The sequence below is a fragment of the Bos grunniens genome, chromosome 1 (genome assembly GCF_055505025.1).
Source record: "Bos grunniens cultivar Pamir isolate PY7600 chromosome 1, Bosgru_T2T1.0, whole genome shotgun sequence".
NCBI lineage: Eukaryota > Metazoa > Chordata > Mammalia > Artiodactyla > Bovidae > Bos > Bos grunniens.
Window position 1 is genome coordinate 91,310,001 of NC_141165.1, and position 25,951 is coordinate 91,335,951.

Consider the following 25,951-nt stretch of genomic DNA (forward strand, 5'->3'; position numbering starts at 1 on the left):
CATCCTAGAATGCAAAGAAAAGTTGGGCTTTAGGAGCATCACTACGAACAAAGCTAGTGGAGGTGATGGAATTCTTGTTGAGCTGTTTCAAATTCTAAAAGATGATGCTGTGAAAGTGCTGCACTCAGTATGCCAGCAAATTTGGAAAACTCAGCAGTGGCCATAGGACTGGAAAAAGTCCGTTTTCATTCTAATCCCAAAGAAAGGCAATGCCAAAGAATGTTCAAACTACAGCACAATTGCACTCATCTCACACACTAGCAAATTAATGCTTAAAATTCTTCAAGCCAGGCTTCAACAGTATGTGAACCGTGAACTTCCAGATGTTCAAGCTGGTTTTAGAAAAGGCAGAGGAACCAGAGATCAAATTGCCAACATCCGCTGGATCATTGAAAAAGCAAGAGAGTTCCAGAAAAACATCTGCTTTATATGCCAAAGCCTTTGACTGTGTGGATCACAATAAACTGTGTAAAGTTCTTAAAGAGGTGGGAATACCAGACCACCTAACCTGCCTCCTGAAATATCTGTATGCAGGTCAAGAAGCAACAGTTAGAACTGGACATGGAACAACAGACTGGATCCAAATTGGGAAAGGAATACATCAAGGCTGTATATTGTCACCCTGCTTATTTCACTTATTTACAGAGTACATCATGAGAACCACTGGGCTGGATGAAGCACAAGCTGGAATCAAGATTGCCAGGATAAATATCAATAACCTCAAATATGCATATGACACCACCCTAATGGCAGAAAGTGAAGAAGAACTAAAGAGCCTCTTGATTAAAGTGAAAGAGGAGAGTGAAAAAGTTTGCTTAAAACTCAGCATTCAGGAAACTAATATCATGGCATCTGGTCCCATCACTTCATGGCAAATAGATGGGAAAACAGTGGAAACAGTGTCAGACTTTATTTTTTTGGGCTCCAAAATCACTGCAGATTGTGATTGCAGCCATGAAATTAAAAGACACTTGCTCCTTGGAAGAAAAGCTATGACCAACCTAGACAGCATATTGAAAAGCAGAGGTCCATCTAGTCAAGGCTATGGTTTTTCCAGTGGTCATGTATGGATGTGAGAGTTGGACTATAACAAAAGCTGAGCCCTGAAGAATTGATACTTTTGAACTGTGGTGTTGGAGAAGACTCTTGAGAGTTCTTTGAACAGCAAGCCAATCCAGCCAGTCCATCCTAAAGGAAATTAGTCCTGGAAGCATTGATGATGAAACTGAAACTCCAATACTTTGGCCACCTGATGCAAAGAACTGACTCATTTGAAAACACCCTGATGCTGGGAAAGATTGAAGGTGGGAAGAGAAGGGGACTGCAGAAGATGAGATGGTTGGATGGCATCACCGACTCTATGGACATGAGTTTGAGTAAGCTCCAGTAGTTGGTGATAGACAGGGAAGTTTGGCGTTCTTCAGTCCATGGGGTCGCAGAGAGTCAGACACAACTGAGCAACTGAACTGAACTGAACTGATGCAGATTACATTTATGTGTTTAAAAAGGATGGGAGGAAGAGACTAAAACATTCCAATCTTATTTTTAACTGCCTCTTTCTACCCTTGATTTCTCAGTTAGACTCAACTCTGGAGAGTGTTGTGTCAGTTTTTTTATACAGATACTCTTCTCTCAAGCCCAGAGGGTCTTTAAGATAATGTAGAAGATAAAGAGGTTTTATTTACCTTGCTACATTCTTTGCTTGTGCTTATCTTTCTCATGAAGAAGAATATTGGAATGTTGGCAGCCTGGATTAATATCAAGCAGTAAATCAGATAACATTCAAACAAAGACCATAACAACTTTGTTTTTGAGGTCTTGGAAACTTCTGATATTTTGACTTTGCGTAGTGCTCCACTTCAGGGCTTCCAATGGTAAAGAATCCACCTGCCAATGCAGGAGACTAAGGTTTGATCCCTGGGTTGGGAAGATCCCATGGAGAAGGAAATGGCAAGATCCCCTGGAGACGGAGATGGAAACCCAATCCAATATTCTTGTCTGGGAAATCCCGTAGATAGAGGAGCCTGGTGGGCTACTGTCCATGGTGTCGCAAAAGATCTGGACACAACTTAGCACCTAAACAAGAACAATGACAGTGCTTCATTTCAGGATGACATATGGCTTGCTCAGAATTTCTTAAGTGTGCAAATAAATGGTTTCATGTCAACCATGAAGATTTAAATACCTGGTCATGCTCTTTGGACTATGTAGCATCTTGCTAACTTCTGTGCATTCTATAAATGATAATTTCCCTGGTGTTTTATTTAGATGACTGTTTAATCTTTCTGTGGATTTCTTGGAACCTTCCAATGTAGGATGATGGTGCTTTGTGCCGAAACAGTGATTTACAAGTTAAATGGTTTGTGGATCTATCTATATCAAGTCTGTGCATGATTTGATTCAAATTGACTTCTCTATTATGAAGTGGATACAGCTTCCCTGCTGCTGCTAAGTCGCTTCAGTCATGTCTGACTCTGTGCGACCCCAGAGATGACAGCCCACCAGGCTCCGCCGTCCCTGGGATTCTCCAGGCAAGAACACTGGAGTGGGTTGCCATTTCCTTCTCCAATGCATGAAAGTGAAAAGTGAAAGTGAAGGCGCTCAGTCGTGTCCGACTCTTAGCGACCCCATGAACTGCAGCCTACCAGGCTCCTCCGTCCATGGGATTTTCCAGGCAAGAGTACTGAAGTGGGGTGCCATTGCCTTCTCCACAGCTTCCCTAGGCAAGTGCAAACAGGACCTAGAAATATATATTGGCATTATTTTTGCATTTTCATAAATCTTGATTATCCTGAAAAGTGGTTATCTATTTTGTTGAATCAAAGCCTAGAAGAGCTGTACACAGGTCAAAGTGGTTTTTAACCTATTGCTAATGCTAGTTGATCCATTTTCTAGATAGTTTTTGTTTTAAGTTAGGCTATTTTATAATTATTGTAAGTGTCAGGTGGTATATTCACTTCTCTTTGTTTTGATGGTACCTAATGTTTTTTGTAATTATATTTGGGATAAATAACCAATAGTTATCAAGTTTACAGTTCTTATATTTTTCCTGTCTTGATTCTCCATTTGGCAGTCAGTGTTGGGAAAGCATCATCTATATTTTCTCTCTGCCTAGGTGGTTAGAGTAGTCCACCACAATCTACTTTTATTTTTATTGTTCTGTAATGCAAGTGGCCTTCATTTTACCTCTTGAATATCTTATTTACTGCTTCCTTTCCCCTACTATTGAATTCATTTGGGAAAAAAAGGGTTTTCTCTCGTCTTAATTGTTATAGTAAGTGTTTATGTTTTTACAAATTGTATATTTGAATATGTTTTTAATTAATAAGTGCTTTGACATATTTTTGTTCATTTGGCTGTCTCAGTAGCCTAAAGCATTTGAATTAGTGAGTTTTATATTGTGATTTTTAGGTATCCAGTAGTATTTTTGACTTTGTATTATCATCATGTATAACGTTAATGGAGCTCAGGTTTGGCTACTCACTGCACAATAGGCCAATAAGTCAAGTGACAAGGCGTGAGTCAAGGAAAGTGGCCTTATTTGAAACCAGCTAACTGTGAAGGAGAAGAATGTGAACTAGTGTCCTTAAAAACAATCTTAATATCTTGGTGCAAGCGTTTTAAAGTCAGTGTCAGGAAAGGGGCCTCAGGGTAAATGAGCAGCTTGTGCACAGTTCTCAGATTGGTTAGCATCAAGGTGAAGTTTCAAGCATCACCAATTTTCTGGGTTCAACTGGTTGGGGTCTATGTACTTGTAGTCAGCAGATTTTATCTGGGAGTCTGCTTCTTATAAAACAGCTTAGGAATATGTGTCAGACCTTTTATCTATACCTTTCAAGGAACTGAGAGTTCAGTGACTCTGCTTTGTAGCTTGTTTATACTCTAAATTGTTAGCAGTTTCCTAGGCCAACAGTTATTCTTTGTTTCTATGTCTTCACGTTTACTAATCATTAACTCTTCAGCCAGCCTTTTGAGACGCAAGGGGGGCCTGAGAGACTGAAGACCTATGTACTCAGTTGTGTCCATCTCTTTGTGGCCCCATGGACTCTAGCCTGCCAGGCTCCTCTGTCCATGGAATTTTCCAGGCAGGAATACTGTAGTGGGGTGCCATTCCCTCCTCCAGGGGATCTTCTGACCCAGGGATTGAACCTGTGTCTCTTGTGTCTCCTGCATTAGCAGGCGGATTCTTTACCACTAGCAGCACCTGGGAAGACTAAAGCAAAAGCTTTTTACTTCAAAGGACAGGGACACAGGAGATGGTATGCAGTTTCATAACTAGTAATAATTTGTATATACATTTTCCTTTATAGTTTTCAGAATATCTATTACTATTACATACTTAATTATTCAATGATAATAGTACTGTATGGAAGGAAAAAAAAAACTTTTACCCTCTTAGGTTCTATGCCTTGTGCTTGCAAATTAAACTGACAAATTACAGAGTAACAGGAAAAAAAGCCATACATATTTGAGTCGCTGTTTAATTTTTTACGTACATGTTGTCCTTAATTGAAATAAAAATCCAAAGAAGCAGATAGATGCTGGGGGTTTATGTATCCTTTTAACAGAGAGTATTAAATTGTAGAGAAGTGACAAGACAAAGGAAAGGGGGTTTTTCATAATTGAAAAAGACATGTGTACCCCAGTGTTCATTGCAGCACTATTTATAATAGCTAGGACATGTAAGCAACCTGGATGTCTATCAAGAGATGAATGGATAAAGAAGTTGTGGTACTTGTATACAATGAAATATTAGTCAGCCGTAAAAGGATGCATTTGAGTCAGTTCTAATGAGGTGAATGAACCTAGAGCCTTCAATACAGATTGAACCTTCAATACTGATTGAAGTTAAGTCACAGAAAAAATGTTGTGTATTAATATATATATATGGAATCTAGAAAAGTGGTCTAGATTTTGGTCTAAATTGATGAACCTATTTGCAGGGCAGCAATAGAAATACAGACGTAGAGAACAGACTTGTGGACACAGTAGGGGAAGGAGAGGGTGGAATGAATTGAGAGAGTAGCGATGAGACATATACATCACCATATGTAAAATAGACAGCCTGCGGGAATTTGCTATATGACACAAGGAGCTCAAACCTGGTGCTCTGTGACAATCTAGAGGGATGAAGTGGTGTTGAAGGTGGAAGAGGAGGAGACATATGTATCTATGGCTGATTCATGTTGATGTATGGCAGAAACCAACACAGCACTGTAAAGCAATTATCCTCCAGTTAAAAATAAATTAAAAAAGAAAAGGGATTTGGGCTTCTAGGGGGTGGTACATTGTGGAAGGGTAGGTATGTGCTGGAAATTAATGCAAGTTAAGCTTTATATAGGAAGGTCTGTGCACACCTATGTCAGTGCTGAATTTTTGTCTCCAGTGATAAGAATTTTTCTCCTAGTATGAGAGGCAGGAAGGGGAACACATTCACAGAAATGTTTATGTCCTGCTTCTAAGAAATAGGGAGAGGGCAGAGAGCTCTATGTTTGCTGCTTCTCAGTTGCCTTCAGGTCAAAATAATCCTTATGCTAAAGTGGAATATTTTGGTATAGCATATTGTGATCCCCTTCAATCCAAAATTCAGAAAATAAAATATTTGTGGTAATTCTATAACAGCCACTGTCATCTGTTGTCTCCTTTTAAACAAGAACCTCCAGAAGAAATGGAGCCTGGTTAACTCTTAATTCTAGCTCAGTGAGACCCCATGCTGGGCTTCTGATATCCAGAACTATACTATTAAAAAATCTGTGTTGTTTGAAGCCACCATGTTTGTGACAATTTGTTGCAGCACCAATAGAAAACTAATACTGAGAGGGATTGAGGAGAAAAATTCCCTCAGTGGAACAACCATGAGAAGCTTGTTCAAGGTTGTACTCATGGAACCTATCAGTGTCTGGTGCAAAATAAAAGCTAAACAATGATTTTTGAATCAATAAACATGTATTGATATCTACTAGGTGTTAGTTAATTTATGTATCTACTACGGTAAGAGCATTGCTTTTTGGTAAGAAAACTGAAGCTCATTTAGATAGATGACTAGTTTAGGCCACAAAGCTACATAAAAGAAACTTAAAATTCAAATCAGAGCCTGTTTGACATGCTGAGGTCTCTGGCCACACAACATTCCTAATTTCTGTAACTATCACTTAGCCCCCTAAATAAATCATTCAAAACCTTTGTTCTAGTTACTTGTGCATCCTCAAAATTCTTGAAAGTGGTAGGTGAACCTCTTTTCTGTCTTAGAAGTAGGAAAGAAAATCAGCAATGGTATAAAAGGGATACCTGGAGTTCTTTAAAGGGTATACTCGATAAAAAGAAGAGGTTGGGTAGAATAATGAGAGCTAACATCTACTCAACACTTCCTATTTGCTAGCTGTGGATATCACGGCTTCACTGCTTTAACACATTCATTCTTCAAAAAAAAAACAAAACAAAACAAAACAAGTAAGACAATTTAAAATCTCTTTAGCTGATATGGACATGTGTTGGGATTTTGCAAATTTTTTTTTTTCCATTACAGGTGAGAGTATCTTAGTTTGTAAAAACTCTGAGAAATCAAAAGGCATAACTCTACTTCAGGGATCTCTGAAACCTGTTCATAGCTGTTTGCAAAGACACGAAGGAGAAGAAGTAACCTCAAGCATGATAAGAGCTATTTTGGAGGTAAGAGGGAGTTCACTAAATTACCATTCACTTTTTTGTTCATATAGTACAATGGTAGAGCTTTAGTGTGTTAAAAATCTTAGCTTCCTGTTTCTTTATGAGATTATTTATAAACTTTCCAAGTCTGAATCTCTTTTATTTTATATAGTTATTTCCTGGAGATTAATACAGCTTGTACCATATAAATCTACTTCAAAATAGCAGTTTGAAACCCAAATGCCAGATGGTTCTGTTTATTTTTTAGGTGTTCTTTATTATGTTCTGAATTTTTTAAAAAAGATGACAACAGTGGACCTTAGTTCCTCCATACAGATCATGTGTGTGCTTAGTTGCTCAGTGTGTCTGACTCTTTGTGACCCCATGGACTGGAGCCTGCCAGGCTCCTCTCCATGAAATTTTCCAGGCAAGAATACTGGAGTGGGTTGCCATTTCCTTCTCCAGGGGATCTTCCCAACCTAGGGATCAAACCTGTGACTCTTGCGTCTCCTGCATTGACAAGCAGATTCTTCACCACTAGCGCCACCTATTTATTTATATATATATGTGTATATATATATATATATGTATGTATATATGTATATGTATATATGTATATGATTTAATTGTATTGTTAGTTCCTGCATTTTAGATAATGTTTCATCTAATTTCGTTTGTGCAAACATGTTGGATCTACTTAAAAAAAAAATATATATATATATTTGATATATTTGCTTTGGGTCTTAGTAGCAGCACATGGGATCTTCTGTTGAGGCACACTGACTCTCTAGTTGTAGGCTTAGTTGCTTCACAGCATGTGGAATCTAGTTCCCTGACCATGGATTGAACCCATGTTCCTTGCATTACAAGGTGGATTCTTAACCACTGGACCACCAAGGAAGTCCCTGGATCTAATTTTAAGGAAAACTTTCCATGTTGTCAATAGGTGTTATCTATTTTTGTAATAAACTATGATGGAAGAGTTAATAAAGAGTCTCTGCATTAAGATGCTGATAACATTTTATGAGAAAAAGTAATTTATTTAATGAGGTCCTGTGTCTTATTAAAAAGTTGTAGAAGATTTCAAACTTCTTTTCTCAGATAATAGTTGGTGGAGTGGCAAGTACGTCACAAGATATACAGACTTATGCTTCTTGCACATTTTTGGCTGCAAGTATGAAAGAAGGGAAGCAGGGAATTCAGAAAAATAAAGATTCTGTTCAACTTGGAGCAATTGAGGCCTGTGTAATGTGGCTACTAGAAAATGAATTCATCCAGATTACTGAAGCTAGTGATGGAACAGAAGGTAAATATGACTTCTGAATTGCAACTTCCTTTTTTATCTTTAGTGATTTAGAGTATCTAAGAGTGTTTTAGTAGAAGAAAATTGACTTATCAACTCATTTTAAGTGAATCAGTGCTGTGTTCAGCAACATCAGACAAGTAGTATAGAGCCTGCTGATATATATCCATGCATTGGATTCTGTTTGTAAAATTGATCAGAGCCTGAAAGATTAGTTACAGAATGCCTAAAGACAATATTTTATTTTTAACATTTGATCCTTTTTTTCCCCACCCCCACTCCCAAACCAGGAAATGTATATCATCCAACACACCTTGGTTCGGCAACTCTTTCTTCTTCACTGTCTCCAATTGATACTTTAGATATTTTTGCTGACCTACAAAGAGCAATGAAGGGCTTTGTTTTAGAGAATGATCTGCATATTGTTTATTTGGTAAGTTCTGTTTTCTTCATTATTATCTTTGTGAAAATGAGGAGGAAATACCTATAAAGAATCCTGAACAACAAAAATACCCTAAGGGAATATATTGTCTGCTTTCCTTGACTAGGATAGTACTGGTGGGAATAGAGATGAAGTAAGATGAAAAGTAATCAGCTAAATGTTCTAGTGACCTTTTAAATCTGCTTGCCTACTTGTCTGTTTTTTCTAGCTTTCTTTCATAAGGATTTGAGATGATTTATTAAAAACATGCATTATACAGTTTGTAAGAACACAGCAAGGGGCAATGAGATATCTGGAAATTAAGGATAAGATCATAATGTAAAACTCAAGCAAGGATTGGTACATAAACAAGAACACCAGTAAGTCATGTACAGTTGTGCCCAACATTGATTCTGGGCTGTCTAGCAACTGTAGCAAAGAGTAAAGCTGGTTAGTCTTAATAAGATAAAAAACAAAACAAAACAAAAAAATAGAAGTATTGCATTTTATTGCCTAAGAGAAATGTAGTCCTAAAAATCACACTATGGGACTTACATTTTTGATAAAGTATTTATAGTAAATGCTATGAGGAATTTTAAAAGCTTGTTTAAATTAGATAATCTTTTATAAATATTATTTTTTAAAACAAAGATTTTTTATAATAATTGGATAAAATACAGTTTGAGGTCATATTCTCTGGCAAGAACCTGACTGGAAATACTTAATTTTGCAATTAAGAGTAGATGTTGGGAGTGATGTAGGCAAGATGGTTGTAAAAGGGATCTCTGACTCTAGTCCTCATCAAAGATATGAATTAGCAACTATTCACAGTCAAGAACACTTTCTAAAAATCCTAGAACCTGGTGGTGAGGTTAAAACACTCTTTTAGAGTGCAAAAACTGAGAGCAGCCACATTAGAATCTAAGAGCAGTGGTTTTCACTTTGACTGTGTTGCCCCTCCAAGCAAGCACAGTGCCTTACTGGAGAATACATGGTTTCTCTAGTGGTTAAAAGAGAGTCAAGGTTGGCATCCAGTTTTCTCAGCATTCTGGAACATTCCTTGGGAAGGTCACTTCTGTCTCGCCTCACAGAGAAGCCTAGGGGAATTGGCAAGGTTAGATAGACCACCAACGGTCAGCTAGGAACAAAGAAACAGATGGAGCTCACAGTGACCAGTATTTGGATCATGGCAGTGATACTGCATCTCTTTCTTAATCAGAAAGACCATCAAATGATTCCATTCTCTGTGGCATCAGAATGATGTCCCCATTTGATTGGGAAGCAGGGTGAGCAGTTCTGCCCAGCTGGCAGTCCTAACCTGTGCATAATTCTCAATGTATATACTTATAAATTTTTATTTTTTATAAGAATAAAAAATTTTTTATTCTTTTTTTATAAGAATAAAAAAATTTTATTCTTTTTTTATAAGAATAAAAAATATCTGGGGGGAATTCATAGAGGGAAAAATGTAGTAACAGAGTCAGATTAAGAATGTGATTTATGAGCTTTTAATAAAAAGTTATAATAAAAACTTCTAATTAAAAAAAGAAAAGAGAGGGAGCCAAGCCAGCAGCCCTGCCAGCTGCAGAGCTTGCCTGCAGCCTTGCCTGACCAGGGAGCCTGACTCTGGAATATAGCTTGGAATCCTGCATGAATACAGAGTTCATCCTTTGGACCCACCCACCTGTGGAGCACAGTCTCTGCCTGTACCTGAACACGGAATCCAGCTAATGGCACCAACTAACCAGGGAGTACAGTTTGTTCCTGCTTGACCAGAGAACCCAAGGAGCAGCCCTACCCAACCTCAGAGCTCAGCCAACCTGCTTGACTATGTGAGCACAGCCATGGGTCATGCCTATCCATGTAACCAGGCTAGCAGTTTCACCTGACTAGGCAGCTCAGGCAGTAGTCCTGTTTGACTGCAGAGCTGAACCAATGGCCCCTCCAACCAGAGGTCCTGCCTGGTCCTTTATGAATTCTACCAGCTGGCTCTTTCCCCAGACTAGCCTGACTAGTGAAAATCTTTTCTCTGGCAAAGCAAACATGAAGATTGGAAGAAGTGACCACTTCCTCAAATGCACAGACACCAACACCAACATGCAAAAATAATGAAGAATAAGGGAAACATGACACCACCACCATCATCAAATAAATTGATAAATTAATAAAAACTTCAGTAACCAAACCTAAAAGAGATCTATGAACTGACTGACCAAGAATTCAGAATAATCCTTTTAATGAAATTCAGTTAACTTCATTAAAGAAAACACAAATAGGCAACTGAACAAAATTAAGAAGTCAATACATGAACAGAATGAGAAGTTCAACAAAGAAATAGAAACTGTTTTACAAAAGCCCCCACCCTACTAAGCCCCCCAAACCCACAAATCCCAGAGCTGAAGAATACAATGAGTGATCTATAAAATTCAATAGAGAGCTTCAAAAGCAGACTTGATAAAGCAGAAGAAAGAATCAGTGAATTCAGATAGGTCATTTGAAATTATACATCCAGAGGAAGGGGTGTTGGGGGAGGGTTGGCTAGAAAGTATAGAGTGAAAAAACCCCACAAAACTTATGGGACACCATCATATATATTATTGAAGTCCAAGATGGAGGAGGGAGAGAAAATGACAGAAAGTCTATTTAAAGAAATACTGGCTAAAAATATCCCAAATATGGGGATAGATATGGACATGAAGCTAAGAGGACCTCAAACAGGTACAATCCCAAAAGGACTTCATCTCGATACATCAAACTGTCGAAAATCAAAGATGAGAATTTTGAAAGCAATAGGAAAAAAGACTGTTGTCAAGTACAAGCAAACCTCATAAGGCTGTCAGATTTCTCAGCAGAAACTTTGCACAGAGATTGGTATGATGTATCAAAATCATGAAAGAAGAAAGCTACCAACTAAGAATACTATACCTAGCATGCTGTCTTTCTGAAATGAAGGTAAGATAAAGATTTTCTCAGACAAAAGCTGAAGGAATTCATCATCCTGGGCATGCATTTATAAGAAATGCTAAAGGAAGTTCTTCAAGCTGAAATGAAAGGATGCTGTTTAACAACATAAAACATGAATGTATAAAACTCACTGGTAAAGAAAGGTAAATTTATAATCAGATTCAGAATTCAGAATGTAATGGTGATATGCAAATCACATATACAAAAGTTAAAAATAAACATTGAAAATAATTATAATTTGCTAATGAATACATAAAATGTAAATTGTAATATTAACTGCATTAAATGAGAGGGGATGGAGAAGTAAAAATACAGTTTTTGTGTAGAATCAAAGTTATCAGCTTAAAATAGAAAGCTAAAGCTGTGTATACAATGGAACATCATTTATCTATTAAAAAAAAAAAAAGAAACCTTTCCATTTGTGACAACATGGATTAACCTGGTGGGCATTGTGCTAAATGTAATAAACCAGACAGAGAAACATAAACTTTGTATGGTTTCACCCATGTGGAATATGAAAAAGTTGAACTCAGAAACAAAGTGGAATGGTACTTGCCAGGGGCTGGGGTCTGGGTGATATGGGGAGATGTTTGTCAAAAGGTACAATCTTTCAGTTACAGGCATACTTCCTTATTTTATTGTGTGTTGCTTTGTTTTATTGTGCTTTATAGATACTGCATTTCTTTTTTGGAAATTGAGGGTTTGTGGTAACCTTATATTGAATAAGTCTCTTGGTGCCATTTTTCTAACAGTATTGTTTTTATTTTTTAATTTAAAAATTTTTGTTTGTATATTTTTGGCCATACTTTGTTGGCTTGTCTTCAACCAGGGACCAAACGCCAGTCCTCAGCAATGAGAGCATGGCATCCAAGTCACTTCACTGGACTACCAGAGAATTCCCTAACAGCACTATTATTTTGAAAAAATATTTACTTGGCCTTGCTGGGTCTTCGTTGTGGCACATGGAATCTAGTTCCCTGACCAGGGATTGAACCTGGGCCCCCTGCATTGATGCAGAGTTTTAACCACTGGAACATCAGGGAAGTCCCAGCATTATTTTTGTTTTTTAGAATTAAAAAAAATTTTTTTTTAATAATATATTTATTCTAGTTGCACTGGGTCTTTGATGCTGTGTGTGGGCTTTCTTTAGTTGTGGAGAGTGGGGACTACTCTCTAGTTGTGTGCACGGGCTTCTCATTGCAGTGGCTTCTCTTCTGGAGCACAGGTTCTAGGCACACGGGCTCCAGGAGTTGCCGCACAGGGGCTCGTTAATCGTGGCTCACAGGCCATGGAGCCTGCAGGCTTCAGTAATTGTAGCACATGGGCTCAGTAGCTGTGATGCATGGGCTTCTCTGCTCTGTGGCATGATGAATCTTCCTGGACTAGGGATTGAACCTTTGTTCCCTGAATTGGCAAGGAGGATTCCCATCCACTATACCATGAGGAAAGTCCCCAGAATTACTTTTAAATTAAAGTGTGTGCTTGGATTTTATTAGTCATAATCCTATTGCATACTTGAGACTACGTTTATATGCACTGGGAAACCAAAAAACTTGTGTGGCTCACTTGATTGTGATAATTGCTTTATTGCGATGTTTTAGAATGAACCTACAGGATCCCCAAGGTATGCCTGTGTAAGATGAATAAGTTCTGGGAATTTAATGTACAGCATAGTGATTATAGCTAGCATAGTGATTATAGCTAGTAATACTGTATTGTATACCTGGATTTGTTTACAGAGAGAATCTCACCATACACACACACAGTGGTAACTGTGAGGTAATAGATGTGCTAATCACCTGATTGTGGTAGTCATTTCACTGTGAATACATATATCAAATCATATTATTGTACCCTTTAAATAAATATATTTGATTTCATTTGTCAGTTACCTCAATAAAGCTGGGAGGAGGGAAGGAGCAAATATATGTGTTTTGATAGGCAAGTGAGTAGGGGGTAAATCTGAAATTATTGTAAGAATTAAGAAGGCTTATCAAGAAATGTATTTCAATAAAAACACTGTATAGGGGTGAGCACTAGGAGAAATGTCTGGACAGGGCCATTTTTTCCCCCCTTCTAGTGAACATGTGTATTTCTACTGCACATGTGTACTTCATATGTTCAAAGTTCTGTGCCTGAGAATGTGGCTAAGAAGAATCTCAAAGCTGGTCTTACAGTTATTTGGCATGGCCTTAAAAATAAGTCTCACTTATTGTACAGGGGTTATGATTATGAGCTCTAGGGTCAGACTTCCAGTTTACTTCCATGAAAATTAGATTTAATGCAAGAGGCTTGCCAGGAGGCACAGTGGTAAAGAATCTGCCTGACAGTGTGGGAGATACAAGAGACTTGGATTTGATCCCTAGGTCGGGAAGATCCCTTGGAGTAGAAAATGACAACCCACTCCAGTGTTCTTGCCTAGAAAATTCCATGGACAGAGAAGCCTGGTGGGTTACAGTCCATGTGGTTGCAAAGAGTTGGACACGACTGAGTGACTGAGCACACACGCATGCTATATACATTACTTTCTACCTGTTTTTCCCCTTTAACAATATATCTTGGAAAGCACTCTTTATCAGTTCATGAAGACTTTTATTCTTTTTATATCTGTATAACTCCATTGTGTATGTGGATATACTGTTGTTTATTCAGTCAGTTCCTGTGATGAATATTTGAATTGTTCCCAATATTCTGGTATGGCAAATGATGCTGCAGTGAATAACTTTGGTGTATAATATTGTAGTTTTTATGGAGGTGTATCTTTAGGAAAGAATCCAAGAAGTATGATTGCTGAATAAAGTGTAAAGACATGTGATTTTGGTTTTGCAAAATTGCTCTCCATAGAGTTTGTATCATTTTCCAATTTTACCAGTGCTATATGAAGTGGTTATTTTTCTACAACCTCATAAAAAAAGGTATGTTGTCAAGCTTTTATATATTTTTTAAGCTTTTCTATTTTGTGTATACTTTTAATTTGCATTTTTATTATGGATAAATTTGAACATTTTTTTCTGTATATTTAAGGCAGTATGCTTTTAGTTTCTATGAATTGTCCATGTCTTTTGCACATTTTTCTATTGTATTTTTGATCTTTTTCTTAAGTTTTAACAGTTCTTTTATATATACTAAGAGAGTAGTTCTTTGTGGTGTAAATACTTTTCTCCTAGTTTTCCACTCAGCTTTTGATTCTGTTTATTGTGTATTTTGTATAGCATTTTAAAATATATAGTTGAATTTTGAACCTTAGAATCAGTGAGAAATGATTTGCTCGCTCTGGGATTATAAAGAAATACTCTCACATTTTCTTCAAATAATTATATGATTCTCGTCTCTCTCTTTTGAGCTCTGTTCCATTTAAAGTTTATTCTAATATATGGTTCTTCAATTTTGTCTTTTTTTATAATGGCTGTCTGTAGTCACATCTTCATTTATTAAAAAGGTTTGATTTATACACAATGTCTGAAAAATTTTCTTCTGCTTTCATTTAACTTTTTCCCCCCCAGTTTTTATGTTCTAGTATGCATTTGTATTTAGATACATTTCTAATTTCCATTTGTTGTTGGGTATATTTTTATTTCATTTGTTGACCTGACAATAGACCAATTTTACTAATATGTACACTATTACCTTTGTTTTATTTTTTTTCTTTTCTTTTCTTTTTTAACTTTACAATATTGTATTGGTTTTGCCATATATCAACATGAATCCGCCACAGGTATACATGTGTTCCCCATCCTGAACCCTCCTCCCTCCTCCCTCCCCGTACCATCCCTCTGGATCGTCCCAGTGCACCAGCCCCAAGCATCCAGTATCATGCATCGAACCTGGACTGGCGACTCGTTTCATATATGATATTATACATGTTTCAATGCCATTCTCCCAAATCATCCCACCCTCTCCCTCTCCCACAGAGTCCAAAAGACTGTTCTATACCTTTGTTTTAATTAAAAGTTTTTATTGTATTATCTAGTAAGGCAATGGCACCCCGCTCCAGTACTTTTGCCTGGAAAATCCCATGGACAGAGGAGCCTGGTAGGCTGCAGTCCATGGGGTCGCTAGAGTCGGACACGACTGAGCGACTTCACTTTGACTTTTCACTTTCATGCATTGGAGAAGGAAATGGCAACCCACTCCAGTGTTCTTGCCTGGAGAATCCCAGGGACGGGAGAGCCTGGTGGGCTGCCGTCTACGGGGTCGCACAGAGTCGGACACGACTGAAGCGACTTAGCAGGAGCAGCAGCAGCAGCAGTAGGGTTAGTTTCACTGTTCTTCTTTTCTGATGTTCATACCTATTCTTGCTTGCGTACCTTTTAGTGTAATGCTTAGAATTAACTTGGTATTTTCATTGACATTGTTAAATTTATACATTAATGTGGAGGAGAACTGATTGACATCCTTCTTTTTTATTTGATTGGTCTTATTTGTGAAAAGAGATGTTTCTTTGAGTCTATTTTGGGGCTTTCAAGAGTGTTCTGAAAATTTTCTCATAGATAATTTGAGTTTTTTTGAAAATAGCTTTGTTGCAATACAATTCACATGGTATATCATTTAATGTGTACAAGTCAATAATTTTTAGTATGCCCACAGAGTTGTGCAATCATTAGCATCTAATTGCATAACATTTTCATCACCCCAGAAAGAAACCCTATACTTATTAGCAGTCACTGCATTTTCTTTCAACCCTCTCATTCTCCCCTACCCCTGAGCAACCATTAGTGTGCATTCTGTTTTTCTGTAGGCTTTCTATTCTGTTCTTATTCAGTATATAGAATTATATAATTCATTATCTTTTACAGCTGGTTTCTTTCTCTTAGCATGATGTTTTTAAGATTCTTCCATGTTTTATCATGTATCAGTACTTAAGTTATTTAATGCAGAATGGTATTCATTGTATGGGTGGTGGTGGTGTTCAGTCTCTCAGTCATGTCCAACTCTACGACCCCATGGACTGCAGCGTGTCAGACTTCCCTGACCTTTATCATCTCTTGGAGCTTGCTCAAACTGATGTCCAGAGAGTCGATGATACCGTCTAGCCATCTCATCCTCTGTCACCCCCTTCTCCTCTTGCCTTCAATCTTTCTCAGCATTAGGAACTTTTACAATGAGTCGACTCTTGGAATCAGGTAGTTAAAGTATTGGAACTTCTGCTTTAGCATCAGTCCTTCCAATGAACATTCAGGGTTGATTTTCTTTAGGATTGACTGGTTTGATCTCGATTCCCAGAGACTCTGAAGAGTATTCTCTAGCACCAGATTTCAAAAGTGTCAATTCTTTGGCAGTCAGCCTTCTTTATGGTCCAACTCTCACACCCATGCAAGACTTTTGACCTATTTGTATTTTTGAATCTGTAATGTGTCTCTTATAGACAGCATATAGTTAGATTCTGTGTTGTTTTTTTTTAATCCAGTCTGTCAGTCTCTATCTTTGATAGATTATTTAGCCCATTCATATTTAATGTTACTGTTGATGTAGTTGGATTTACATTGTGCACATTTTGTCTCTTTATTTTCTATGTGTCTCATGTCTTCTTTTGTTCTCTTGTCTTTTTACTGGTTTCTTTTGAGTTTAGCAAACACTTTTGTGTATAACATTTAAACTTCTTTAATTAATTTTTCTCTATATTTTTTGAAGTTATTTTCCTAGTATTTACTCAAGTGGTTAGCATATACAGTTTAAAAATTTAAAAATTTATACTAAATTCCACGACAAAGAGAAACATTATTCTTGTATATCTGTATTCTTATTCCTTTTTTGGGTGGCTGCTATTAGTGTTTTTCTCATCTGTGAGTTGCTTGTGATTAAATGAAGTTTCCATATTAATAAGACATCATATTTAGAAATCCAAATATTGAAGCTTTTGTTTTTAATATGAAGTTCACATCCACAATTTTGTCCCTTTTATAATGCATGATGTAATGAAGATGTTTCTTTCCTTTAGGTTACACCTGTGTTTGAGGATTGGACTACTATTGATTGGTATCGATTTTTCTGTTTATGGGAGAAGTTGCCAGCTTCTATGAAGCGGGTGGCAGAGCTAGTAGGAATTGAAGAAGGGTTCTTGGCTCGCTGTGTGAAAGGAAATTTAGTAGCCAGAACTGAGAGACAGCACCGACAAATGGCCATCCATAAAAGGTAAATATCAGGGAGCCTGGACTATTCTGTTTTTAACACAGTACTGGATATGCAGCAGATGTCCAGTTTTGACTGAATATAGTAAAATTTTCAACTTCTTATATTTACTAAATTTATTGATATTTTAGTTTCTTCTTTGTAGCTTATAAGAACCCACTGTATATTGAGACTTTTTAAAGTAGAACATTTAATTACTTCTTCCCTTAAAGAAGATGTGAATCAGAACTGCCAACTTAGTGTGGCTTCATTTGAGGATATGGTTTGTATTACCCTTAGAAGTGATTCATTACCAGTAGAGAAGAGCCATTTGAAAGATTTTGAAATATAATAAAATTGCTTTTCTTAAAGCAATAGTTTCATATTATTTACGTCATACTCAAGTATAAATTTTTTAAGGATTATATACAAATACATATAATCCAAATATACTTGGATGATTTGTGGCACAGTTACCTTTCACATCAAAAGCCAATTGATTTGGTTTTTTATAACCAAATTTCGGTTGAAACATCATTTGATGATATAATTGTATATCAAGCATTCTTTTAAAAAATATTTGTGTGATCACCTTTCTTGAACTAAGTCTCATTTCTTAAAATTAGTTAGTAGTATTGAAATATGGAAGAAATCTTTTTGATATACAGATATTAGTTTTTTGCTATAGTGCCAACATATGTTAGAATTTACTTTTACAACCATTGAGCTCTTTGTCCACTAATGCTATATCCTATTAAGAATCTTCTCTCTTTCTCAGAGAGAAACTTTTTTGGTTCTTTCTTACCTTTTTTGGTTCTTTCTTGTTTCTTAGCATCTATATTGTGCTTTCATAGTAAACATAAGTGACCTCTTACTGTTCTTTTGGTAATTTACTTTCTAGGTTTTTTACCAGTCTTGTGCTATTAGATTTAATCAGTGAAGTTCCCTTAAAGGAAATTAATCAGAAATATGGATGCAATCGTGGACAGATTCAGTCATTACAACAGTCAGCTGCTGTTTATGCAGGTCAGTTAAATAAGCGTTCCCACATTTATTTAAGACTCTGTGGTTTGAGGTCAAGTTAAGATCACTTTTTTTCAAATTCCATTTTACTGTAGGCTTCTCTAAAAGTGATGTGATCATGTCAAACCATAATTTTGTATAGTCCCTGTCATCATCAGAACACCTAAACAGTGACTGCTCTGGGCTCAGTGACCCTGCTGTAGAAGACTGGCACCTAGCTGAGTGTCTGTATCTTGGTCCCTTTCTATCTGTTAGCAACCTGCTGACCATCTCTCTTCTTTCTGTTTTTCTTTTTCTGGGGGAGGTGTCTTGAAAGAAGAAGTAGACATAATTTTCACTTGTCTTGCTTTTTTCAAGTTACTGATTAATGCTTGTTATTGTAGAGGATGGCAAATGAAGAGGGATTTTTGAACTTCTAGCTCACTGTTCTAAATATTATCTCATCTTTAAGGAAATACTGGGCTTCCTTAATAAAATTAAGCTCATTTTTTCTAAGGTAGGCAAACAAGGGAAGTTCTAGATCTGATTTTACTAAGAAATCCTTAAGCCATTAGGAAGGCAATCCTGGGCTACTGGAGACTGTGTTTGTAAGTTTCATTGTAAAGGTGTGAACACGTGTGAGAGAGTACTGAGGGAAAGATGCTAAGAGAGGGTAGTAAGAAGGGAGAGACTACCTTTAACCCACTGGCATCAAAGATCTCAGATTACCTCTAGAATTAATGTTCTCATAGGGAAGTGATTTTCTTGATGATTTGACACTTGGCTGCTCTGGCCTTTTTATTTTAAGAGAGTATAGCTATCAACCTGGGCAACTTCTTTATTTTTTAAGAAGATATCAATGGGACCTTTATTCTTTGGAAGTAGTCCTCTTAGCACTTGACAATTTAAATTAGTTCTCTTGTTTTCTCTAGGTGGAAACCAGAGTACTTTCTTCCTTAAAGAAAATAAGGAAGAGTGAGAGAGAGAAAGAGAGGAATGAACTAGTGAGGGATTTTTGTTTGTTTTGTTTTTATGTGCTCTGCCTCAATTTTTTTCGAATGTAAATTTATGATTAAGAATAAATAAGATAATAGTTAATGTGTCTAGCCAACTAGCTAGGCCCTTAATATAGGTCTACTCTACTATTAATTTACACTTTGGGCCTGTTAAACTTTATAGTTCTATAGGGAAAAAAAAAAGTGAAACAAAACTACCTCAAGAAATGGAGAATTGGTCTAGAAAGAATTTTTAATTCAATAATTATTCCATGAATATTCTAGGGATGATTACAGTGTTTTCCAACCGCCTGGGCTGGCACAACATGGAACTACTGCTTTCCCAATTCCAGAAGCGTCTTACATTTGGCATCCAAAGGGAGCTGTGTGACCTGGTCCGGGTGTCATTACTTAATGCACAGCGGGCCAGATTCCTCTATGCATCTGGTTTTCTTACTGTGGCTGATCTTGCTAGAGCAGATGTTGCTGAGGTGGAAAGTGTTCTGAAAAATGCTGCACCTTTTAAAAGGTAAGAAAATCCCCTCATCTACATAGGTTATTAAATGAAACAGGCTAATTTGTAAGTAGAAGATAATTTGTTAAAATATTTTTCTCTTAGATAATATCATGCCATATGTGGTATAAGTGGAAGAAAATCTGGCTTCTTTTCCCCCCTCGAGGATTGCTTTTTTTGTATATATATTTAAAATATATTTTATGACTTTAAAGACACTTTTAAAAGTATCATAACTTTTCTCCTAGAAAGACTGTGTAAAGCTAAGTTACCAACGCTTTCTGCTTTGATAGATTTTAGTTCTCAGTATATATCCAGGACTCATTTTAGACTTTACTTCAGGCAAGAACACTTTAATATTTACTCTTCTTGAATATTCTTTGGAACCCTAGTCCCTCAAAACCAGTTTATGAGAAGAGGACTCTTTGACATACATGTGTGTGTATGTGTGTGTTTAAAACTATACTCATTGAATGGGCTGGCCTCAGGATGTTATCAAGGAATAGGTTATTTTCTCAACCACTGTTCTTTGAACTCTCTGTTATATGGAATCTCAGCCAAATCCTATAGCTATTTAGGCACTTTCAAGTGTTAACAGTTTTATTTTCAGGTTTTAAAAATTTGTTCTAAATTAGAGCATTAATCTCATTTCCAGTTCAATGCTTCTTTCCTCCCACTCACTTTAAGTGCAGATGCTCTCATTTAAGAACCTTGACACAGGGTCTGAAACTGATAACATGTGGGAAGGGATGGGGAGGCATAATCAAAGGAAAGGTCTCACTACCCAGTGCCACCTCACATCATGGGCTTTATTCTGTGTATCTGGCAGCAATGCAAGTTTGGTTCTTGCAAGCTGGCCCTGGTGCAGCATGCACTGCAACCAGCTATAGTGGTATAGCTGCCTCTGCCTAGATTTTGAAGGATAAAATTGCCCGGAGTCTTGAGGATGTGCAACCCGAGGAGAGGACTGCTGCAGTGGGAGGCCCACCGTGGAGTCTCCACTAGGACAGTGCGTAGTGGGGGCAGGGCCATTCCCTGTGACCCCTAGATTGGAAGATCCACTAGTGTGCCATTTTGTCACTATGGGTGTGCCGCTGGCTAAAACCTACATAGTGTATGCTTTAAAACCTACTTATAAAGGTATTGATCTCCCCTGGAGCCTGTGATTTTCACAGAATCTTTGAATACATTTATACTTGCTTAGAAATATGTAATAAAAGACCCGAGGTGAAAAAATTTGTCTGTGGGCGTATCCCTGTGGTAACAACATACCAAATATCATGCTTAACCCTTTCAGGAAGTCATCTGAAAGCAGTACACAAAAAATTTAATCAGAAAAAAGTTATAAACACATTTTGAAATCTCTTCATTATGTTAAGGCTGTTATTGCCATGACTGTGCCTCTTCTGGAAGCCCAGAATCATCATTGATTAAAATTAGTGACACGTAGTAATAGGACAGATCAATATTATCTGCCTCCTCATGGGACACACTGAAAAAGACACAACACTATTCCTGGAATATTCTTATCAGAAATTTCTACCTTGAATTTTACTGTAGGGAAACATCAGGCAAACCTTAATTGGGAGACATTCTACAAAATATTTGGCCTGTACTTTTCAAAAACATCAAGTCATAAAAACAAAGACTTAAAGCAGGCTAAAGAGGCATGACAATCAAATGTACCACCTTACTCTAGATTGAATTAGAAAAAGAACATAATTGGAACAATTGGTAAAATTTAAATAAGGTGTGTAGATTAGATACAGTGTTGTATTGATGTTAATTTTCTGAATAGAAACTAATGTATCTGGAGACTGGCCTCCCTTTCAGTGCTTGGAAAACCCATCCAGCATTCAGATTGTCTCAGATAGTTTGCCATTACCAGCAATCTGCAGTGAATTACCTTGTGCATGTATATTTTCATATTGTTGATGACGTGTCTTCAGAGTAAATTCCTAGACGTGAGATTTCAGAAGGTAAGTACATATATATAGCTCTATTAGATTCCAGATTGCTCTGCAGAAGGGTCCAGCCAAGTTGCACTCTCACTAGTCTGTTACCCTCAGCCTCACCGACAGAAGAGGTTGTTAAAAACTAAATTCAGTTTAAAACAAAATTTAAAATGCATGTAAAACCTTTGAGAGGATCCAATGCATTGGTGTTTATGATAACTATAAATAGGATAACTCCCAGTGTTTGGAGTGTGCGTCAGACCCAAACCAAGACCCTATTGAATGAGTTGCTGCCAAGTGATCTCACATAATTAAGTTTCAACTTCACCAAAAGTATCAATCCAGGTACAGTGTTAGTGTTGGACATAGCACAGACACGTCCCTGTTCAGCTAAAAGTTTATCAAGAGCTGTCTTATTATCAAGAGCCAGAGAGTCTAAGTATTTTTGTTGCATAGCTAGTGCTTTTGCAATGGAATCTGCAGTGTTCCCTAAGAGTTGAGGAAATGTTCCTGATCATATTCTTCTTTGTTTTAACTTCTAATCAGGGAAGTAGGGCCCTGCCAAAGGAAGAAGTTTGAATTGTGAATGCCTCCTGTTAAGCCTTTTCTAGAACAGTTACGGGTCACAGTTAGATAACCTAAGAGGCATATTCCATATGAGCCATGTAGGCTCATATAGGAGCCATATAGGCATTCATAGACCCAAGAAGAATGATAACCACCACAGACAAAGACAAGACCTGTCAGGGCACAACCATTCCTATTAAGCAAATACTGACAATAGATTCATTCACAGGGATTGTTGCACTTACCTGTTCAAGCCAGGGATCAGTCAGGTTTTTAGTGCATGTGGGAAGAGAATCTTCTATCCTGAAACAGAGTTATCCTGAATACTAAAGGCTATCTCTTCTTAGTAATGGCTTGGGAGATACAGATGAGGATGTTATCTTTCCAGGCCAATGTTAGAGTGAAATTAGGAAAGAAAAGGAGAAAGGGTTTCATGTTTTGCTAAAGCAAGAAGACTTGAGTCTGGTGTCTTGGGTGAAAGCAGTAGACATTGATATCAACGATTTTTCTTACTCACTGTTTTGTTTCCTGTGTTGTGTAGGACCAGATGTCAGCTGGTCTTCCTTAGCTGTGAGATGTACTCAAGACTCAATATGTTGTGTAGTTTTCCTGCAGTGTCAATGGTCAGGAGCACTTGGTAACATCCCTTCTCACAGGGCTCAAGGGGTGCCTTTGTTTTTAGTGATAGCTACAAAGGTGCAAGGGCTTCCCTGGTGGCTCAGACAGTAAAGAATCTGCCTGAAATGTGGGAGACCTGGGTTTGATCCCTGGGTTGGGAGGATCCCCTGGAGGAGGGCATGGCAACCCACTCCATTTTCTTGCTTGGAGAGTCCCCACGGACAGAGGAGCCTGGCGGGCTGTAGTCCATAGGGTCACAAAGAGTTGGATACGACTGAGTGGCTAAGTGTAGCACAGCACAGCAGAAAGGTGGGAATGCAATTTTTCTCTCTTTAATTATCCTCATTTTTTTTTTTTTACCAAAGATAATCACAGTATCACAGTAAAACTAATTTGTTTGCTTTAAACTTGATCTGATTATTTAAGTGCAGCAAGAATAGTGATTAACCATGCAGGTCCTTTTTTAATACTGCTTTGCTGGAACCTTGTAAACAAGGTACCAGGTTGAGAAGTAGAGTAAACTTCATCTACACTTGCCATAGTCTTTATAGATTCTGCTGCCTTTGTATGAAAGTCACATAGGTCATTTCTCTGTTACTCAGGTTCAGTATTTTTAGTGTGAGCCTCAATTTTGATGACAGAAGTTTTAGAAAGTAAGTGAATAGCAGTAAGAAAATTGTTTACTTGTTACCCATTTCTTACTGGGGTCCCAGAGGATTGTCATACACAATTTTAAGATAATGAGTAGAATTATTAGTTAGGATTATACCAGGTTAGAGAAGGAAATGGCAACCCACTCCAGTGTTCTTGCCTGGAAAATCCCAGGGACGGCGGAGCCTGGTGGGCTGCCGTCTATGGGGTCACACAGAGTCGGACACAACTGAAGTGACTTAGCAGCAGCAGCATACCAGGTTATACCAAGTTTTTATGAACTTCACACAATTTCTGGAACACTTATATACCTATACAAATGCAACACAAAGAAGGCTTACTCTTACGTCTTATTTGATAATGTTTCCCATGTGATGTACTATCAAATAAGCCTAACGTCTTTGTTCCAGAGGCCCTCTGGAAAATTTCAAAGTTAGTTTGTAGTCAAAAGACTTCATTTAAAATTTGATTTGGGGAAGTTTGTTGAAGACATCAAATTGTTTGGACACTTGCCTAAATAGGATCACAGGTCAGTATGAAACAATAGTTGTCTATTTAGCAGATGAAGAAAAATTAAGTATTAGTTTTATATAAGTACACTATTGATAGTAAAACTTGATTTTTAAAACCCTTATAATAATTCAGTTTTAGCCAGCTTGATTACACATGGTAAAATCTTATCTCTCTTCAGCTTTTTGTATAACTTTAGTTTATCTTTTGTAACCAGAAGCTGTAATTCAGACAAAATTACTCTCATTTCCCTTAACAAAATGCATCTTTATTATCCATGCCTTTTCTTAGCCAAGAACACATCCTGCTTTCCTTGCATAGGGAGATGTTTCCTTTGTTGTTTCTTGTAGCTTTAATTATTGTATTAGAATTTGTAACCTTTGAAAACCTTAAGTTCTGGTGAAAATTTAGAAACTAAACCATTGTGGACTGCCTCTTATGCTAGGATTCTGCAGCTTGGCAAAATCATAAAGACTTTGTAACTTCTAGAAACATATGCTTTCTCATAGAAAAATTTCTCAGCATGGCACTGTTGACTGAAAAAAAAAAAGCACAATATGAGAGTTTTGAGTTAAGGTTTATTTGGGACAAAATGAGAAGTATAGCCCAGAAGACAGTGTTTCAGATAGCTGAGAAACTGCTCGAATGAGGTAGAAGGGAAGGCCAGTGTCACATATGATTTTAGTGAAGAGGGTACGTGCAGTCAGGCACACATTTTGGCAGAGGCTTGCTGCTAGTCACGAGGAGCAAGGGTAACCGTTAATGGTTTTAGTGCTTTTCTAGATAGGAGGAGTTGTAAGAATTGGGCCCATAAACTCTTCTAACTATCTGAAGATGTGTTCTGTCTGTTTTTCCCAGAGCACTGTGTGCCTGGGAAATTCCTGATTTCTCCACCCTGAACTCCTTACAGGGCGTGTTGAAGGTCACATCTATAGCAACTCAGGATTTAATCTTTGTGGAGGTAGATGGAAAGTGCCTATACTTGGCATCACCAAACATGTTTACTAATAACCCCAAATTTTATCTCTAGTTTTTCAATAATAGGAAGCCAAAAGTAGATAAACCTACATAAGGTAATCTTTCACCTATTGTGTCTTATTTGGAATGATCTAAATGTTCAATAAATTTCCATTACTTAACCTAGTCTTGGCAAAACTTTAGAGTTTTAGACTAAAAATTCAGGAAGCTTGTTTGAAAAGTTCACCTAAAAAACTTTTAATTGTCCTTTTATTTATTTAATTTACTTGTTTTAAACCAGCAGTCCTCAACTGTTTTAGCACCAGGGACTGGTTTTGTGGAAGACAATTTTTTTATAGACCAAGGTGGGTGATGGGGGAGGTTTTAGGATGATTTAGGTGCATTATATTTATTGTACACTTTATTTCTATTATTATTACATCGGCTCCACCTCAGATCATCAAACATCAAACATCAAAACTCTAGGTCTTAGAGTTTGGGAACCCCTACTCTAAACAATTATATTTAGATTATAGTAAACATTTTGCCATGTCAAATTATTTTTCTTACTGACAAATTTGTCAGGTAGAATAAAAGTATTATAATAATACTAATAATTCTTAATACAGCTCTGTTTTAATTAAATCAATAAGCTTAAACTAGTTTTTATTTATTATAGATTAATTTAGATAACATAATCTTGAAAAGCATCTGAGTTAGTTATATTCTTTAGAACTTTAG

General features: G+C 37.1%; 1 protein-coding gene across 7 annotated transcripts in view; it reads left to right on the top strand.

Moving 5' to 3' along the window:
• POLQ (DNA polymerase theta) overlaps nucleotides 1–25,951 on the top strand; it is a 105,452-nt gene that overhangs the window by 23,470 nt on the left and 56,031 nt on the right. For all 7 annotated transcript variants that reach the window (XR_015164871.1, XR_015164872.1, XR_015164873.1 and 4 more), the window contains 6 exons: nucleotides 6,527–6,669; nucleotides 7,747–7,951; nucleotides 8,239–8,381; nucleotides 17,272–17,465; nucleotides 18,343–18,467; nucleotides 19,724–19,967. Coding sequence is in view for 4 of the 7 variants with exons in the window: in XM_086403990.1 (XP_086260116.1) it covers nucleotides 6,527–6,669; nucleotides 7,747–7,951; nucleotides 8,239–8,381; nucleotides 17,272–17,465; nucleotides 18,343–18,467; nucleotides 19,724–19,967 (1,054 nt within the window). In the remaining 3 variants the exon portion in view is untranslated. The remainder of the gene's footprint in view (nucleotides 1–6,526; nucleotides 6,670–7,746; nucleotides 7,952–8,238; nucleotides 8,382–17,271; nucleotides 17,466–18,342; nucleotides 18,468–19,723; nucleotides 19,968–25,951) is intronic.